The sequence below is a fragment of the Cnephaeus nilssonii genome, assembly GCF_951640355.1.
Source record: "Cnephaeus nilssonii genome assembly, chromosome: 11".
Classification (NCBI taxonomy): domain Eukaryota; kingdom Metazoa; phylum Chordata; class Mammalia; order Chiroptera; family Vespertilionidae; genus Cnephaeus; species Cnephaeus nilssonii.
In genome coordinates, this window is record NC_137082.1 from 33,210,415 (window position 1) to 33,229,371 (window position 18,957).

General features: G+C 54.9%; 1 protein-coding gene across 3 annotated transcripts in view; it reads left to right on the top strand.

Moving 5' to 3' along the window:
• Positions 1-18,548, top strand: part of HM13 (histocompatibility minor 13) — a 39,057-nt gene extending 20,509 nt beyond the window's left edge. Inside the window, exons 4-13 of one of the 3 annotated variants that reach the window (XR_013814190.1) lie at positions 470-558; positions 2,585-2,670; positions 2,775-2,900; positions 3,587-3,644; positions 6,541-6,624; positions 8,869-8,905; positions 10,804-10,906; positions 15,394-15,479; positions 17,106-17,308; positions 18,131-18,548. Coding sequence is in view for 2 of the 3 variants with exons in the window: in XM_079784142.1 (XP_079640268.1) it covers positions 470-558; positions 2,585-2,670; positions 2,775-2,900; positions 3,587-3,644; positions 6,541-6,624; positions 8,869-8,905; positions 10,804-10,906; positions 15,394-15,479; positions 17,106-17,252; positions 18,131-18,230 (916 nt within the window). In the remaining variant the exon portion in view is untranslated. The remainder of the gene's footprint in view (positions 1-469; positions 559-2,584; positions 2,671-2,774; positions 2,901-3,586; positions 3,645-6,540; positions 6,625-8,868; positions 8,906-10,803; positions 10,907-15,393; positions 15,480-17,105; positions 17,309-18,130) is intronic. The other 2 variants (XM_079784142.1, XM_079784141.1) reach the window with 2 other exon arrangements.
• The last annotated feature ends 409 nt before the right edge of the window (positions 18,549-18,957 follow it).

Sequence of the window (18,957 nt, forward strand, 5' to 3'; positions counted from 1 at the left end):
CATAAAAGTCTCAGGCCTCACAAGTCAAGGGAGTGGGATGACCATCAGGTCATCTAACTTAGTAGGTCGGAAAAGGAGTTCAGGAATATGCATTCTTGACGAGGGACTCATACAGGCAGTGCGTGGACCAGACTTTGGGATCCATTGCTCTCCTTAAAACTGCGATTTCCATGCAAGCCTGCTGCTTTGTGTTTCTTGGGTGACAGCCTAGAGGCAGTCTGGAAGCACCAGAGCCCAGGGTTCACATCTCAGCTCAGAGACTGACTCCCTGTGTGACCCTGGGCAGTCACTTACCCTCTGAGAGCCTCTGGTTCCAAATGTGTAAAATGGGCACAATAACACCTGCCTGTCAGGACAGCTGTGAGGCTGCTGGAGATCACAGCTGTGAGTGGGGGCTTGATTGGGGTGGTTGGGTCTGTGGTTGCCCACGGGGGCTCTGTTTGCTAATCTGCTTTGTCTTTTCTTCCAGCCCCTTCATGAGTAAGTTTTTTCCAGCCAACTTCCCAAACCGACAGTACCAGCTGCTCTTCACGCAGGGCTCTGGGGAGAACAAGGAAGGTCAGTGCTGCCGCTTTCCTCCTCCACTCCCCTTTGTCTCTCCGATGCTGGGGCTCTTCGGTAGAGCGAGTGATGGAGAAGGTGGGCTCTGGGTCACACTGCCTGGGTTCACAGCCCAGCTCTGCCACTGCCTGCTTGGGGCACTCTGGGTGAGCGCCTTTACCTCTCTGAGCCTTGGGTGTTTTTGTTGGGGGTTTGTTTGTTTTTTTATCGGTAAAATAAAAGTGATGATCTATTACCTCCCACTTAGGTATGTTGTTAGGACGCAAGTAGGAGATGCGTGGGAAGCATTCAGCACGCTGCCTGGCTGTAGTAAGCACTCAGTAAAAGTTGTCTGTTGTAGCTATTTTTAGTATGATTACTTTCCTACCTAAGATTTGAAAGGGAGGTTCCATGACTTTTTTTTTTTTTTAAAGAGAGAAAGGAAAGGAGACAGAGAGAGAGAAACATCAATTGGTTGCCTCCCACGTGCCCCGGCCAGAGTCAGACCCAAAACCTGAGCATGTGCCCTGACCAGGAATTGAGCCCATCACCTTTTGGTGCATGGGACGGCGCTCAACCAACTGAGCCACACTGTTGTCCAGGGCTCCAGGGCTTTTTAAAAAGTGAAAACTATGCCCTGGCCAGAGTGGCTGGTTGATTGATTGTCATGCCATGCACCGCAGGGCCGCCAGTTGGATTCCTGGTCAGGCACATACCCAGGTTGCGGGTTTGATCTGTCAGGGAACATGTGGGAGGCAACCAGAGCCTACGAATTGATGTTTCTGTCTTTCTCTCCCTCTCCTTTCCTCTCTCTATTAAAAAATAAATAAATAAAAACATTTTTTAAAAAGAAAGTAAAAACTGCAAGGAATTGGGGAAAGCCTGGGTTTTGGGGATTCGTTAGGTTGTGGGTTCGAATGTTGTAACAGGATTACAATGGCTTGACCAAATGGAAGGTGTCTCACATGTAAAAGTCTGAGTTTGTGAATGTCATGCTCTCCTACTGGAGCCTAGCACATTCTATCTTGTTTCTAAAGAACAGCAATTTTATGTGACTTTTTTGCATCCCTAGTGCATCTGTTGATTTAAAAAAAAGAAGAAGGAAAGGCTAAGCTTGCACACACAATCTTCAGGGTCCCAGGCGCTGTCTGTCTCTTGCTCTGCCTCATGCCGTGACCCTTGGGTCTCCGATGGCACCGTCACTCCCCAGTCCCCCCAGACGGAAGGAGAGGCAGCTGTATCACAGTCCCATTCAGCAGCAGGGGAAGCTGGAAACTGTGGCCAGGAGCTGGTTGGCCTGGTGTCCAGATAAAAATCATCAGGGTGCTGTCACCACAGAGGAAAGCGGAAATTGGGGCCCAGCAGCAGCCTCCTCCCCGCTGAAATCTGCAACAAGGGCTGTGCTCGGTGGCCTGGGCTTCCTTGTTAGGAAACTTGAAGTGATGGAGACTGTCTCTGCCACAGGGTTCCCCACAGGAGCCGACCCAGGGACTCGCCCTTGCTTTTTCTCCAGGCGCCATCTCTTCCTCTCTTCCTCCTTCCTAGTGACGTAGGGCTGCCAGCCACCTTCCTGATTCCTTTGGCGGCAAAATAGAAAGGTTCCTGAAAGAACTGGGACCTTGCTAACGACCTGGGCTTGCTGGCAGCTGGCATTGATTGCCCTCCCACTGTGTGCCAGGCACCGTGCGGGGAGCTTCGTAAGGGCCATCTCACTTGCTCCCCACAGCAGCCTATCAGGGAGGTGATGTGATCCTCATTTTACAGCTAAGAAAACTGAAGCTCAGAGAGGGAAGGGCCTCCCCGAGGGTCACCCACCTACAATGTAGAACCTGTGCTTCCGGCCACCGCCCATTGCCCCCGCACAGGCCTGGCCTGTGTTCTCTCTGAGCCTCCATTCCCTCCTCTAGGAAAATGGAGAGACTGGGGGTGGCTCCCTTGAGCCTCTGACAGTGCCCACAGCCATGCCCTCCTCCGTCCAGGGGCTGACAGGTGGGAGGGGCAGCCCCGCCCCCGGGGAGTGGACTTACCCGGCCTCTCTGCCCAGAGATCATCAATTATGAGTTTGACACCAAGGACCTGGTGTGCCTGGGCCTGAGCAGCATCGTTGGCGTCTGGTACCTGCTGAGGAAAGTAAGTAGCCAGGGCCTGAAATGCGGTCCGTGGGGGACAGAGGCAGCGCTGGATGGGACGGGGCAAGGGGCACACGAACTGGTCTCACTCCCACCTTCCCCCAGCACTGGATTGCCAACAACCTCTTTGGCTTGGCCTTCTCCCTCAACGGGGTGGAGCTCCTGCACCTGAACAACGTCAGCACTGGCTGCATCCTGCTGGGCGGCCTCTTCGTCTACGACATCTTCTGGGTAAGGCTCCCCCTGCTCCCCTTTGTCTCCTGGGCAGCGGTCATCTGACGGAGGGCAGCAGGCGTGGCCTGGAAGTCAAGGCCTCAGAGAAGGTCCCTTTGGGCTCAGTTGCCTTCATCCATGACAGAGCAGAGAGCAGGTCCCCCCTGGCTGAGAGCCCACCCTGTGCCCGGTGCCTGCAGCCCTCCTCGTCTCTTTCTCATGGTGGCCCTGGCAGGGGTGGGTAGTGCTGATTCACGGGCCTGGCACGGGCACTGATCTGTGAAGCAGAGGCTGCTGTTGACTGAAGGCTCTGGCTGCACACAGCCCTGGGCTGAGACCTGCCACACTGACACCGAGAGGCATTGCTGTGGGGTCGTGGGCAGCCTGATGCAGGTGCCCTCTCTCCAGCCTCAGGCAGCCTCTTCTCTTAAGTGGGTGATACTGCAGGGGCAAACAGGGTGCCTGGTCAGGGACGTCAGAGGCTCTTTTCCGACACCTTTGAATTGCCCAGAACCAGGAGCCCCATGGAGTGTCCCCAGGGCCAGTTTCGGGGGCCACCTACTCAACTTCGCCTCTGCTCTGGAGCCCCTCCCAGCTCCCTGCCCACTCCCTGCAGATCTCAGCAGGACATTGAGGCGCCTGAGGTCAGCCATTCTGTCCCGCCCGCCCGCATGCCCTTCTAGACTCCTTTCTTGTCCTTCCAGGTGTTTGGCACCAATGTAATGGTGACAGTGGCCAGGTCCTTTGAAGCACCAATAAAATGTAAGTGACCACCCACAGGGGAGTCCCTTCGCCCCCACCCTAGTGGCCCTTCCCCTGTGGTCCCTGTTCTGGTCATGCCGGTCCGTTAGCTCTCCCCACACAACTGGTCTTCCTCAAGCTCTCCTGCATCTCCAGCCTCCTTTCCTTGTCTCCATGTTCATCTGGCCGTGTTCTCACCCGGCCACCTCTGCCCAAGCCCGGCCTCTAGACACTTGGTCACCGTGCAGTGTGCTGTGGGGTGGGCTGGCATGGAAGTAAGCATAGAGGGGGGGTCTCATGCATGTGTGGCGGGCACACAGGGGCATTCCAGAAACCTGCAGCTCCTCGCCGATCCCTTTAGTGCCAGCAATTGGGCACCATCTCCCATGTGTCTCACACTGCCTGGCCGTGTTCTTCATATACCCATCATTTATAAATATTAGAAAATCCAGCTGCAAGCATCTTTAAGCAATGTGAACATTTTGTTAATGCGCACTATGGCAAGCCCAGTGGTAGAGCGTCTCGGGGTTGGGTTAATGACCCCGGTGGAGTCACCAAGAGCCAAGGTGACTGCATTCCTCCCACCCACCGTTCTCAGCATGCCCGCCTGTCCCTTACGCTCATCCCTTCATGGTCCCAAGGTGGCTGCCACAGTTCCCAGTGTGGATTCCTCACAGCCATGTGCAGGGACAGAAAGGGGGAGTTTTGTCTCTCTTTCATCAAAGAGGAATGTTTTCCCCATATCTTCCCTGCAGCTTCCCTTATATTTCACTGGCCAGAACTGGGTCACCGGCCCAAATCCAAACCAGTCATCAGCAAGGGGGACAAGAGAAAGCATGATTAGCTTAGAGTTTAAGCCTTAGACTACTCAAGAGTCACCTCCGGGGATCAGGAGACCCACACTGGAAGCTGCTGCACCAGCCATGACAGCAGGGTGAAGGGGGGGTCCCGTGGGGAAGGCGCGAACACGGAGTGGGCTCCATGGGAAGCATCGGCTCGGCAGTCAGAGTGAAGTCGGCCTCAGAGAGTCAGTTAAGAACTGTCTTTCCCACAGTCTCATTCTCCACTACTGCAGACAGGACATCTGCGTGAGCCAGAGAAGGAATCATGGCCACACGCCGCTTCTAAATGCCCTGGTCCCAGCTCAGGGCCCGAGGAAAACCCGTTTCCCCCAGCTTTAGCTTGAGTAAATGTATGGAGCCTGCCCTGGCCCCTGAGCCAGGCACTCCTGCTGGGAAGATGGAGGGTCAGGTGGACAGGCCTGGGCCACTGCCCTCCTGGAGGTATTTTAGTTAGCAGCCTCCCAGAACCCAGGGTGTGGGTGAGGACAGTTCCCCAGAGAAGTTCCCCACGTGCTTTGATGGATGAACCAGCCAAAGTGTTAGGAAAAGATTGCCTGCGTCATGAAGGAGGAATGTGCCTTTACCAAGCATGCAGGGGCAGTGTGGGCATTCGAAAGGTCGATGAGCACAGCTTCAGCAAAGGGCTGGAGACAAACTGCATGGAGGGCCCTGGGAGGGAGGGGATGAGTTAGGGGAGCAGCAGGAAAGAGGCCAGATTTGGGGAGAGCAAGGATATCGTGCCAGGGACTTGGACGCTGCTCAGCAGGGGAAATATGACAGTCGAACAGGGGTACGACTGTCCTGTTTGGTCTCTGGTGCTTAGAGTGGCTTTCCGGCGGGGGAAGGCGGTTCCTCCCCTGCTGGGAGTGGCGCTCAGGCAGTATCGCAGACGGGTTGCCTGCACACGTGCTGAAGTCAGGCTGCCTGGACTTGAATCCCAGATCTGACACCTGCTGGCTGAGAGGCCTTAGGAAAGAGACTTCTCTCTGGGCCCTGGTTTCCACATGTGCCACTCAGAACTGAATGGTACCAGGACTAAGGGTGAATGGGGAAATCTGTAAATCATCGTAGCTGCATTCAAAGCAGGAGGAAGTCCGCAGGGAGGGAAGGGCGTCTATACACTTATTAGGGGAGCACAAGCTTGCCCACAGCCCCCAGCGTGCCTCTGCCTATGGATCACTGCCCAGAGCTGGGGCACTTGACCACCCCCAGCAGCAAGGGAAGTCGGGAATTCAAGGACCAGGATTGTCCTGTCATCTTGGCCACAGCACACTTGATGCATCGCCTGGAAAGGCTGCCCCACCCAAAGCCGGACTGGGTTCGTAAAGAAGGCATGAGGTAGCAGTTAACAGTGTGCCAATCATCTCAGTCTCACCACAACCCTATGGGCTCACTTCTGTTGTCACGCCCATTTCACAGGTGAGAAAACTAAGGCAGAGAGCCGTTAGGTAACCTGTACAAAGTCACACATCAGAGCCAAGATTCTGACCCTGAAGCTCACACCTAACTGCTCTGCTCTCACGGCCCTGAGGGTAAAATCCAGTTACAGCGCCTCTAGACATAACTGGACATGGCGGGGAGGGGGGCATTTCTCTCAATCTGTATTTATCCAAAAAAGCCCATAGAGGGATTTGAGTGGGAGGCTTTCAGCACGGAAAGTGTAGGTGTGTGACCTTTTCTCCCTCAGCAGGTACAGTAAGAGCCGAGAGCCCAGGCTCGCTGCTTTCGAACAGAAACCCATCTGCCCTCACCCTGTCGTAGTGAGAAGGGAAGCCTGTCACACCTCAGCACTGTGGGCTCTTTTACCTACTTGTCTGAGGGTCAGTCCCATTTAACCAAGGGTTCCATTGCTGTGTAACTCCATGAGGGCCTTAAGCCTTTGACCCAGATGATCCTGCTCTGACCAGCTGTGGTCTCAGATGAAGACATTGCCCATCAGCCTGTCAGCATCCTCTCGTCCCCGCCCCCACCCCACCCCACCCAGAGTGCAGGTGTGAGTTTCCTACAGCAGAGGTGGGCTAGGAGTCAGCGAGCTGGGCCAGCACCAACTCCTCGCCTCCCTGCCTCCCCTACAGTGGTGTTTCCCCAGGATCTGCTGGAGAAGGGCCTCGAGGCGGACAACTTCGCCATGCTAGGACTCGGCGATATCGTCATCCCAGGTACCAGGCGGGGGTGGGGAGGGTTCCCTGGACCAAGGAGGAATACTGTGAAACAGCCTTCCCCGGTGGGAAAGAGGAGGAAGGTGACCCACCTCCCCAGCCCTGGCTCAGCCCCGGGCTTGGTGAAGGAATCCACCTCAACACACATGGTGGAGCACCAGTCGGGTGCCAGGCCTGGGCTGGGCACTGGAGGGGCAGCAGTGCCAAGAGCGTCCTCGCTGAGCTTCGGCTTGGTGAACAGATGTTACTCAGGAGCTACGAAAATAAACGTGTATGACAGACTGACTGTACACTGAAAAGGCACATTTCATGACAGTGGTGAAAGAACCTGACCCTTCACACCCACACATTACACTCCCCTCACCAATGTTTGCAGGTGTTAAAGAGGTGCTGGGACCGCCACAGTCCCCGTGGTCCTCTGCTCCCAGTGCTGGGAGGGCTCCAGCAGAACATGCCTGTGTGGCTAAGTGGTTAGAGCCCACAGACTGAAGGGTCGAGGGTTCAATTCCTGGTCAACGACACGTACCTAGGTTGCAGGTTCGATCCCCGGCCCTGGCCGGGGCACGTGTGGGAGGCAGCTGATCATGGTCTTAAACCCAAGTGTTTCCATAACGTGCAGTGCTGTTAGGCAGGGAGGCGTCCTCCCGGGACGAGGCAGCTCCGTAGACAGAGAATCGAGTCCATAAAGCACTCGGGTCACTGCAGCATGGCCTGTCACAGGCACCCACACGGACTCCCCCAGTGTCCGTGCTGGTTGTAATCTGGGCTTGCGGCCTGCAAGGGAGGGACATGGCTGCATTTCTGTGTGTGCCCACAGACACCTGTCTTTCAGCAGTCACAGTGAACGGGAGGTGGTTGTACCCTCACAGAGCCCGGTGATATTCTTCAGAGAACAGGTCGCTGGATTGTTTTGAGGACCAGATGCTTTAGGAATAGTGGAAGCTCTTGGCAAAGCTCTGACCCCTGGGTCAGTTGGGGAACAGTTGCAGCAGTTGCAGAATTCAGCCGCCAGGGGGCACTGAGTTCCCCACTTTGCTTACAGAGTTCTCCACTTTGCTTACAGAAAGGCAACATTTGTTTGCTCTCTACCCACCAACTCCCTACTCACACAGTCTACAGTGGGGACTAACTCATTTCCCTCTTTAAAATGAAGTGTATGTTGTCAGTCGGTGCTTCTGATTAGCAAAGAATGTTTTGGTTCCTGGGAGTTTGCTCTCAACTAAATGAGATTCAGCCCTTGCCCTGAATGAGCCCAAAGACCAGTCAGGGAGACAGACACGAACTGGTGTGGTGTGTGTTCAACATACAGAGGTGGACCGTGTGTCCTGGGACTTAAGGGTGTCTGGGCTGGGTTTTCAAGTACAAATAGAAGCTCAGTGGATGGACAGAGTTAACCATCCTCTGCTGAGTGCCCACAGAGCCTCCTCACGATCTGCTTATCCACTCTCTCCCTGCAGCCTGTGAGCACGGTCTTTTTCTAAATATGCTTAGTTGTTCTCCCACTTGGAACTCTTCCAGTGTGCTCCCTTACTCAGGATAGAGACCCAGCTCCTCGTGCCCCGTGGGCCCTGCATGCCTGGTCTGTCCCCTGCATCTCCTGTTCTGGCTGCAGCCTTACTGGCTGTCCTTGCCCTCTGCCACATCCCTGAGCCTTCTTTCCTCAGGGTCTTTGCTCATGTTGTTCCCTCTCCCTGGCAAATGTCACTTCCTCAAAGAACTCTCCCTCCCGCACCCTCCCCCGAGCCTGGATCTCATCTTGATACACCTCCCCTGGGGCAGGAAGCGCCCTCTCACTGTTCTAATCTCACATCGGCTCTGGTTCTGTGCGAGCAGAGTGTGTACCCCGTGCCCCCTTGGCTGAACTCGGGGTGCGGTGGTTTTGCTTGCCCTTCTCTTGCCTGTGGTGCCTGGTACTAGCAGCCCTCGATCAACACTGGGTAGAGGAGCCAGTGTGGCACAGCATGGTGCTCGAGGTGCCAGATCAGTGTGGTCCCAGCCAAAGCAAAGTCCTGGGGCCTTCTCGTGGGTCTGAGTGGCCTGATGGCAGGGAAGCAGGATTTCTGCTGGCAGTTGGCGTATTGGCCACTCCCTGGGTCCCAGTGATCGCTCCGTGACTATCCGTGGCTGGGAACACCAGGCTGGGGACCCAGTTGTGTGTTCGTTCCTCCCTGGCCAAGACAGAGGGCTCCAGCTCTGGGGTGCTGGCTTCCCTGCCGCTGTCTAACCCGAGCTTCCTCCCAACAGGAATCTTCATTGCCTTGCTGCTGCGTTTTGACATCAGGTAAGCTTCTTAGGACCCCTAACCATCCGGCTCCGTGAGTGAGGGGCCTTCCCCTAGCGGGGACTTCTCCATCGCCTTTCAGGAGCCCAGAGAAGGGACCTCAGGGGACCCTCCATCCCCCCAGCAGCCAGAGTAATTCTGATTTTATCTGCCTTTTGCATTTTGAGGTTCTAAGTGTTCAAAGAGCCTGTGACCAAAAAAAAAAAGTTAAGAATCACAGGCCAGAGGATTTAAACCCATTGTGCTTTCTCCCACTGTGACCTTGGCAAGTGGCCTGACCTTTTTGAGCTAAGGTTCTTCATCCTTATGTTAGTGGTAAACAAGTTTCTGCCTCAGTATCGCAGATCTGGAGAGCGCTGGGCACAGTCTGACCTCGGGAGCTCCCGGGAAGATCCAGCTGCAGTCAGCCCTCGCGTTTATCAGCCTGGGGCAGGTCGCCATGGCCCAGCTGCTCCGGCTGTCCCCACCCTCACCTTCTCAGACTTTTTCAGTCCATTGTAGAAAGTGAGCACAAGGGGGAGATAGGGGCCCGCTTGAGTCACCAGTTAAAACACAGGGAAGGTCGCGCTTGAGTTAATAATGCACCTGGCCAGCTGGACCTGCCGCCAGCAGGTGGCATTCAGTCACCCCAGTGGGGAGCTTGCAGTGTGTGCCCGTAATTTTGAGGTGGTTTATGAACTTTTCTTCATTTCCTCATGCCCAGTCATTGCAAAGGCAATAATTGTGTTAACAGTGGTCATGAGAAACTCAGTACCAGCATCACTGAAATCCAGTTTGCATGTGAAACTTCACTTCCCCACTCGCATACATCTGGGCTGTTGGTGTGGTGCCCCTCTGGACCTCACGGACACAGACTTACAGCCAGCCTTTGGAAAGGACCTGGCCAGTTTGTAAGTTGAGGCACGTCTGTGTCAGCCAGCTACTCTTGGCTGTTCAGAGGTGACATAAAGAGAAACCCACAAAAGTCCCTGGACTCTTTGCTGGAGACACACATTCAGCTGCCAGTAACCTCAGATCTCCTCGCCTGGACTTCAGGATAAGCAAGCCCTTTAGAGCTGGTTCCAGAATTTGTGCAACATTCCCAAAGGGAGTCAGTTGCTCCCCAGGCCTCCAAACAGAGTGGCTCTCAGTGTACTTGCAGCTCAAGGCTTAGAAGCAGCCAAGGCAAGGAGAGAAGGGGGTCAGAAGTTCTCGTTCGTTTCACAGATGTTACCAGGCATTGTCCCAAGTGCTGGTGACACGCAGAGGTCGCAAGCTGGCATTGGAAAGGAAAGTCCTGTCATGGCAATGCCAGGCTGCTTGTGATTCAGCTGTTCTGAAGCTGATCTTGGATGAATCCCCTCCAGGAAGTCGCTGGCATTTTATCTATGCAGTCACCATCTATTATTCACAACAGGGAACTGAATTATTATGTGCACTGCACTTAAAATAGTTTTACAGTTTCTCTAAAAGCATGGTCCACCTGTATCAGATTCCCCTGGGTTTTTCAAAATGCAGATTCCAGGACCTTGCCCCACACCTATTAGCTCAGACTCCTTGGTAATTTGACCTAGAACTCTTGTGGTGTTTTGTGTGTTTTTTTTACCAGGTTTCCAGGTGATTTTGGGCCGGCTAGAATCTTAAGCCACTGTCGTAGATTATAGCATTTGATATTCACAGCCATCAGGGAGATAGATTGTGGTAGATAGATCCCCATTTTGCAGATGAGTAAACTGAGGTTGGGAGAAGGAAAGTGGCTTGTCCAAAGACACAGCTGGAGCAGTTCCAGAGGTGCACCCACTTCTGGACAATCCCAGCCCAGAGCTCTCAGCCACCCCAACGCCTCCAGGGTCTTCCCAGCTCCTGTTTTAAAGGATGCTGCATCTAACACTCCCTCTTCCTCCCATCCTTTCCCGAAGCTTGAAGAAGAACACCCACACGTACTTCTACACCAGCTTTGCGGCCTATATCTTCGGCCTGGGCCTTACCATCTTCATCATGCACATCTTTAAGCACGCCCAGGTGAGCAGGGCCGGCCTCAGTGTATCGGGAATGCTTCACGCAGGTAACGGGGCCGTCATAGGGGGTATTTGTCGTATCCAGAGGTGAGCGTTACCCGTTGCTGTCAAAGCAAGCATGTCTGATTCTCCGCCTTTCACTTGTGGTTCTTGCAAGATGATGCCTCTGCTTCAGGCAGCACACACGTTAGTGGTGAGGAGGAGGAAACAGTACCAGCCATGCCTGTTTGCCTTCATCAGAAGGGCGACACCTTCCCCAGAACCTTCCCAGCAGACTTGCCCACACTCCTGGGCCAGATCCATGTCACGTGGCCCCAGCTGCAGGGAGTCTGAGAGTGGGGGTGACTCCTCAGCCTCAGTGGGGGGAGACAGAGAATGGGGTTGGGGCGTGTGTTGGGTGTGTCAGCCCAGAGCCCGCCCTGCCAGATGAGTGATAGGGTATTGGAGGTCCCCTCCCTCACACCCCAAGCCTGGCCAGGCTCTGCCTCCTTGTCCCACCAAAATGGGTACTGAGTTGCCACAGAGTGAACCAGGGTGGGGTGGGGGCTGGAGCCATTGTCCGTGTGACCTGAAGAGGGGGGAGACTGGGAAGGCAAAGCAGGCAGACAGTGCTCTTTACTGGAAATGAGAGATTTCTTTGGGCCAGGCTCTGCTCGGCACTTCATGAGGGTCATTGTGAACAGATGAAACGAGTTCAGGTGCCCGGCAGAAGGTATGTGGTGGAGCTGAGATTCAAACCTGTGTCACGGGGAAACCAAGCCCAGGCTCTGAGCCCCCAGCTCTGGGAAGGGCAGTGTGGAAAGGAGCTAAAGGAGCCCTGATGGGGATCTAGACCCTACCGTCTGCGGTTGTGGGACTCCGGCAGGTTGCTGAACTTATTCTTGATTTTCCTCATCCTCCTATATAATAAAGAGGTGATATGCAAATTAACCCTCATGCCATCACAAGATGGCTGCACCCACAGCGGAGGTGAGGTTCCTGTAACTAGCGATCAGCAGGGACCTGAGGTTGTGTGGCACCGGGCCAGGGGACCTGAGGCTATGCCCCCCAGCCCAGCGGGGCTTGACAGGGGACCTCAGGCCACATACCCCACCCCAATGCCAGACCGGGGGACCTCAGGCCACACCCCCTGCCCAGTAGGGCTTGATGGGGGACCTCAAGGTGGGCCTCCTGCCCCAGTGCCAGGCCGGGGGACCTCAGGTCGCGCCCCCTGCCCAGTGGGGCTTGACGGGTGGGGCCAGCCGGGTCTGGATCTCGCGCGATTTAGACGCATGCATGCGGGTAGGCGGGGACTTGACTCTGTGTCCCACGGTGCGCCCCAGACTCTGACAGGAGGAATATTTTCATATACATTTTACTAATTTTCTTTCTTCTCTGACACTTCTATTATAGAGAAAGGGCAAATAGCAATATTAAAATATTTCCTCTAATTAATTCCCTTTTAATATGCACGAATTTCATGCACCGGGCCACTAGTAGATGGATAAAAACAGAAAATGAGGGTAAATAGTAGCAGCCGCCTTGGAGTTGCTTGAAGTTAAATGAGTTAATATAAGTAACGTGCTCAGAATCATGCCTGGCCCACGTAGTATTAGCTGTCATTGTTGCTGGTCCCCACCTCCCTGACCCTCCTGGGCACCAGCCAAGAACTGTTTGTTGAGCAGTTCCTCTGTGCCAGGCACTCCTAAACCCTTTCGCTCATTCACTTGTTTAGTTGTTATAGTATTTGCATATGTACAGTATGCATGAAGTAGATACTAGTATTATTTTACACAAGAGCCAAGGTCCTCTACCCCATAGGTGAAGAAACCAAGAACCAATGCGGAGCCATCTCTCATTCTCTTCTGCTCTAAACAGCCTTGGGTCTGTGCAAGCTGAGAGTGACCTACACTTGGCAAGGAGGTTGCAGAGAGTGATTGAACCTGGATTGGGGAAGGAGCTTGGACTTCTCTTCTCCCTCTCCCAGACCTTAGATTCCAAGCCCAGAGCTATTCCGCTGGCGGCCACCAGGTGGCAGGCTTGCCTTCAGCCTTGGCTAGAGGATTCCATTGGGAGCTCTCACAGCTGAGCAGAGGCAGGAGAATGGTCTTCTCTTTGTGGGGGACACTGTAGCCCAGACAGAAAAGGAGCTTTTCCTGGGTCACACAGCAAGTCAAGCTGGGCCCCAGCTGGAACCCTGGACTTTTGTCCCCTAGGCTCAGGCCTGTATTACTCCCCAGCAGCAGCCCAGCCATTCTCCCAGGTCATCCATGTGGGCATCTCCCTAAAAATCTTGAGAAAGGGATCCAGGACAAAAGGGGCCTTTCTGTGAGGTCTCTCTCTCTCTCCCAGACACAGGCAGTCCCAGTGCCAGCGGTTCCCTAGGTAGGGGTGTCCTCTGCCTAAGCAGTCTTCAACCCACTGAACCTCTACCAAAAAGCCACACTAAGCCAGGGGTCCAGACACCTTCTAGAAAGGCCCTTGGAGATGATCAGTGACCTCATTGTTCAGAGAGAGGGGGGCGTGGCTTAGCATCCTAACCCCTGCTCACCGCCCTGAGCTGCTTGTACACCCTAGCCTCTTCAGCACTGACTTTGTCTGGAGAGGTTCCCTGATGCCTTGAGAGGAAAGAAAACAGTACACTTGTGACCTCCTGATAATCTCGAACTCCCTGTCTCCCAAAGGAGCCACTCCCATCGGCTCTGAGTACTGCTTTAGCTGCCTCACAAGTTCTGGTGTAGACCTTTGTTGTTGTGATTTCTATTGCTCTTGGCCCAAAGCCTAGCTCATAGCAGAGACCTGATGCAGTGGGAGAAGCTCAGCTTCCCAGGTTCAAATCCAAGCTCAACCACTTATAGACCCCCCGTGTTAACTTGGGCAAGTCATTACCTCCATCTGAACCTCAGTAGCATCGTCTATAAAACTCAGATCCTAATATTTATGGTGTTATTGGATTCAAGGATAATATAATTGTGAAGTGTGTGTGATTCACAGCCCACCCGGGAAGGCTGCCCAAAAATGATCTGCAGGTCAGACTCACAGGCTGTGGAGCCCTGTTCTCTGGTCAGGGGCTGGCTCGGCTTTAGGAAGGATGTCCCCTCACCCAGCCATCTCCAAGCACCCTCCTGACTGTGAGCGTCCAGGAAGACTATTTGCTTAGTATTTGCCAGGCCCTCTTCTGGGTGCCAGGGGTCCAGCCATGAGCAGGCAACTGTGGAGAATTCCAGGGGTCCCTGAGCGTGTCCAACAAGAGGACCTGACCACGCGAGTGAAGGCTTCCCCATGGAGGTAACAGCTGAGCTGAGCGCTGAAGGAGGAGGAGAGATCTAGGCAAAGGGGGAAGAGCAGCAACTATACACACAGAGGTCCTGAGGCTGAAGGTGGTGTGAGGACTGAAATGAGGCCAGTGTGGCCAGAGCAGGACAGGGCAGGCGAAGGTGGAGAATGAAGAAGGGAGCATAGGGGGCTGTGGGGGTTGAACAGTAAAGTGACATCCAACTTTCAGATGCTGCAGAGAAAAGAATGGCTTTAGAGTCTAGTATGCCCGATACTCAATCCCCGTTTACTATTTAGACCTCTGAGGCCTAGACTGTCCCCCCTCTCCTCCCAAAGCATCAGCCTTCTATGCCCAGGAGGACACTCATAGGGAAGGAGGAGATGGACTGGGAGGCCTGAGCTCAGTGTGCACAGAAGGTGTTCCATGAACAAGGGTTCTTAGAATAATGGCCGTCCTCCAAACCCAGGTTCACCTGGAGTCTCAGCACAGGCTTCGGGCCCAGACTACCAGGGTGTGAATCCTGGCAGAGCCAGCGACTCTCTGGGTGACCTCAGTACAGGCCACAGCAAGGGCTCACCCATAGCAGCTGTGTCATCATCATCATCATCTTGTTACTGAAGCAGCATCTCCTGGAGCATGTGCCCAAAATGCAAACTCCCAGGCCCTGGCCAGTAGCTCAGGTGGTTGGGACATTATCCCTGCACCGAAGGATTGTGGGTTCGACTCCCAGTCAGGGTGCATACAGGAGGCAACCGAGCAATGTTTCTCTCTCACATCGATGTTTCTTTCTCTCTCTCTCTCTCTCTCTCTAAAATCAATAAAAACATCCTCAAGTGAGGATTTAATTATACATATTAATTCAATATACTATTTGATTGTTTAATTTTATTAATTAAATATTTTATTTAATTTAATTAACCCTAGGGAAGGAGGGTCTCTGGAAATAGGACCAACCAAGAGGTTACATGTTTGACCTAAAGTCCTAGGTGATTGGGATGCTGCCAGCCAGACTCCTGGGCACCCTTAAAGCCCTGCAAACTTGAGTTTCTTTGGGTTTCTTGCCTTCCCTCCTAGGGAGGAGCAGCCCCAGTCCAGGAGCCCGGATTCAGGCCCAGACACTGACTGGCTCTGAACCTGGGCAGTAGCTGTCCCTGTCCTGCCCAGGAAAGGGTGCGTGGCCCTGAGAAGGTAAGGTGTCTGCCCAGCATTGCCTCACAGCCTGTGTCCTCTTGCAGCCTGCCCTCCTGTACTTGGTCCCCGCCTGCATCGGCTTTCCCGTCCTGGTGGCACTGGCTAAGGGAGAAGTGACAGAGATGTTCAGGTAAGGGGCAGGGAGCAGACGTTAGCACAGGTGCACCTGCAGGCAGCCAGTGGAGCTGTTTGTACATGTCTCCAGGGGAGCATTGTTCCCACCACCAGCCCCACCCCTCGCCCTTTCCACCAGCAGGTGGGTGCCTGGCCTGTGGGCACCGCAAGAGCCTTTCTGTGGGCCGGAGCCAGGGGAGGGCAAGGCCTTGGGCCTCTCCAGACAGCTCCCACAGCCAAAGGCCAGCTGCTCTTGAGAAGGGACTGGCTGGTGTAGAATTTCTCCCCCAGGCTGCCTCACCGTCAGGAGTCCTGCGTTCCCACGGGCTGTGCCGTGCCACCTGTGCTGTGCCACCGTGTGACTAGGCATGTCCTTCCCCTCCCCTGGCCTCAGTCTCCACAGACAGTATTAGGGAGGAGTCCAGTGTGGTGGCAAGTGCCCCAGATTAGAAGTCAAGTGTCAGTCCTCGTTCAGCCGCCCCTATAGCTGTAACCCACAGCTAGCTGGGGTTCTCTGTCTCAGTCCCATCTGCACACCAGCCACGCCCATGCACAGCCCCACCCACACCCCAAGGCCTGCGTGACTCCCACAGGTGTCTGCTCCTCAGCACCACTGACCCTGCCTGCCAGGGACCCAGAAATAGCTGCCAGCTGCCCACTCGGGCCTTCCACCCAGCTCCACCTGCCTGGCCTCTAAGTTGTCCCTCGAGCGCCCGCCAGGGCCTTCCGTGCACCTGGCTGCCTCCAAGGGAGCCTGTGACTCACCCCTCCCCCGTGCCTGCCCTGCCTAGAAGCCTCAGGCTCCAGCCTGCCTGCCCTTATCTCTTGGCCTGGTAAAGTCTATGGACTCTTGAGACAAGACTGCAGGTGAACTTGGGAACAGATCTAGGGGCTCTTTGGGGGCAGAGGTGGGACCTGATCTCTGAGCTGAACACCTGCCCTCATCCTCTGGCTCTTGTCCAATCTCAACCCCCACCCACCCCTTGGGGTAACCTCTCCGGTCCCACTGAACACCCCAGCTAGAACAGAGGGGGTCCCTTCGCTCATTGATACTTGGTTTCCCTAAAAGTTCCACCACAGAGGCTTTCAGCCCCCCCTTCCCACCCCCAGCCCTGAGGGGGTCTCTCTCTTCTCTTTCTGTCCACCTCTCCCTAATTCTCCACCTTATCCTTTGTTTTACTTTTCCCTTTATTGTTATGCCCCCCCTTTTTTCATTCATTTATTTACTTTCAAATAGCTAACAAAATTCCATAACAGAGAGGGACAACACCCTCAACGCCCAGACACCCACAGGCCCGCTCTGTCACAGTGTCTGCACTCAGAGACACCCTGCACCTAAGAGCAAGTGTGGGTGCGTGTTCCTGCACAGACGGTGGCATCTCGGAGCATCTGCATCTTGATTTTTCACCCGGCAGCATATCAGAGAAATGCTTCCAGCAGCCCATAGATGTATCCCCTTGTATCCGTACATCTTTTCTTTTTTGTTCTCCAAGTAACACCGGCTTCTGTCCAGAGAAGCTGAACGTGCAGAGAGAGGTAAAAGTAAGGCAGTTCTGCTCGCTGCTCCTGGAAGAGAAGGCTCTGTCCTCCTTTAGTCTTTTCCTCGCCATCTCTCCTTTCTGTCTCTGTCTGTCTCTCACAGCTACGAGTCCTCAGCGGAAATCCTGCCTCATACCCCGAGGCTCACCCACTTCCCCACCATCTCGGGCTCCCCAGCCAGTCTGGCCGACTCCATGCAGCAGAAGCTAGCTGGCCCTCACCGCCGGCGCCCGCAGAATCCCAGCGCCATGTAATGCCCAGCGGGTGCCCACCTGCCCGCTTCCCCCCACTGCCCCAGGGCCCAAGGTAGGGCACATACCCCGGCCCCAGTGAGTGGGGTAGGGAGCATTGCCAGGGGCAAAAGGTTGTTCCTCCACAACCATCAGGCAGTCCCTGCACCCAGCTATGGAGCCAGGGAACCGGGCAGCCCGAACCTCGGTGTCCTCACCAAGAATACGGGGCTCCTGAGAGAGTGGGTGTCAACACCTCTGTCATACAGCAGTAGATACTGTTACTACTCGCTGTACATATATAATCTTGGGCAAGTCACTTTCTCCTTTCAAAGCCTCTTTCTTCATCGGTAAGTGGGCATATTCCTGCCTCGGGGTGATCTAGTGAGGAAATGTGGGCATTGTCCTTGGCATGAACTCGGTTGCTCAATAAGTGGAGCCCATAGTAAGAGTTAAGCCAGGGTGTCCGCCTTCGAGAGTGGTGCCTTGCCACTTGCCAGTAGAGCAGCCCTCTGCCCACTCGCACCCCTGGGGCTGAGTTCTTTGACTTCTGCCATGTGGCCTGGGAGTCAGCCATCTCCCAGAGCCGCATCCTGGCTGCCCCTTTGTTCCCCCACTGACTCCAGCGGAAGGTTCAAGAAGCTTAAAGTTGGTTCACACAAGCCCAACCACTCCTCCATTTGCCACTGCCCTTGCCACCTCTTGGCACCACCGGGCGCTGGGAAGCAGAGCCGCCTGTCTGGGAAGGGCACAGAGCGGGCGGGCCACACACTGGGCAGTGGGTAGAGGGCTGGCATTGCTCTGAGCCCCGGGTTTTCCTGGGATGGGGGGATGGCGGGGCACAGGTTCTTTCCCTCGCCTCTAAATGTCTTCTTTTTATTGTTTTGCTTTTTGTCAGTTATGAAGAGTCAAATCCTAAGGATCCATCAGCCGTGACAGAATCCAAAGAGGGAGCAGAGGCCTCAGCATCAGAGGGGCTGGAGAAGAAGGAGAAATGATGTGCTGGTGCCTGACCCTCTGAGGGCTGGATCAGGCGGGCGGGGATGGACCGGCGCAGGCGCGCACAGCCAGAGGGTGCCGCAGGCCTGGCAGCCCCACGGAGGGCGGGGCAGCCGGATCCCGCAGTGACGCCTCGGTGCCCGGCTCCCTCTTCCCCTCCTCTGGCCTTCCTCTGCCCCTCCCTGTCACCTGCAGGCAAGGAAGCCCCAGCGCCCCTCTGCCCCAGGTGCCAGGCGGGAAAATGGGTCTGGTTTTTAGATTTTTGTATTATGAACTGACTTTGCCTCACATTAAAAACTCATCCCGCTGCCCAGGCAGACCGCTGCGCTCCTAGCATCTTACAGTGGGTCTGCTGGCTCGCTCTCTCCCCCCAGAAACTGACCTGGCAGCCCCTTCTTGGGGATTGGACTGTCGCAACATGGGGGGTGCCTTGACCTCTGGGCCCCTCTGTCCCATCCTGGATGCCTACCCAGTGCCTGGCTCCGAACCCCAAGGATGCCATGTGGCCAGCAGAGGGTGCCCACGAGCCCTCCTTCCCACTAGCCATCCAGTTTCCCTCACCACTGTCCTCACAACACTAGGGGGCAGCAAGCAGGATAGGCAGGTGCTGGATGTTGCACCTACCACTCACCCCATCAAGGGAAGTGGAGGGGTTGGTACCAAAAGGCTGACCTCACTCAGCAAAGGGACCAGTATCTGTAAAGCAGAGAAATGGGCAGGGGCTCC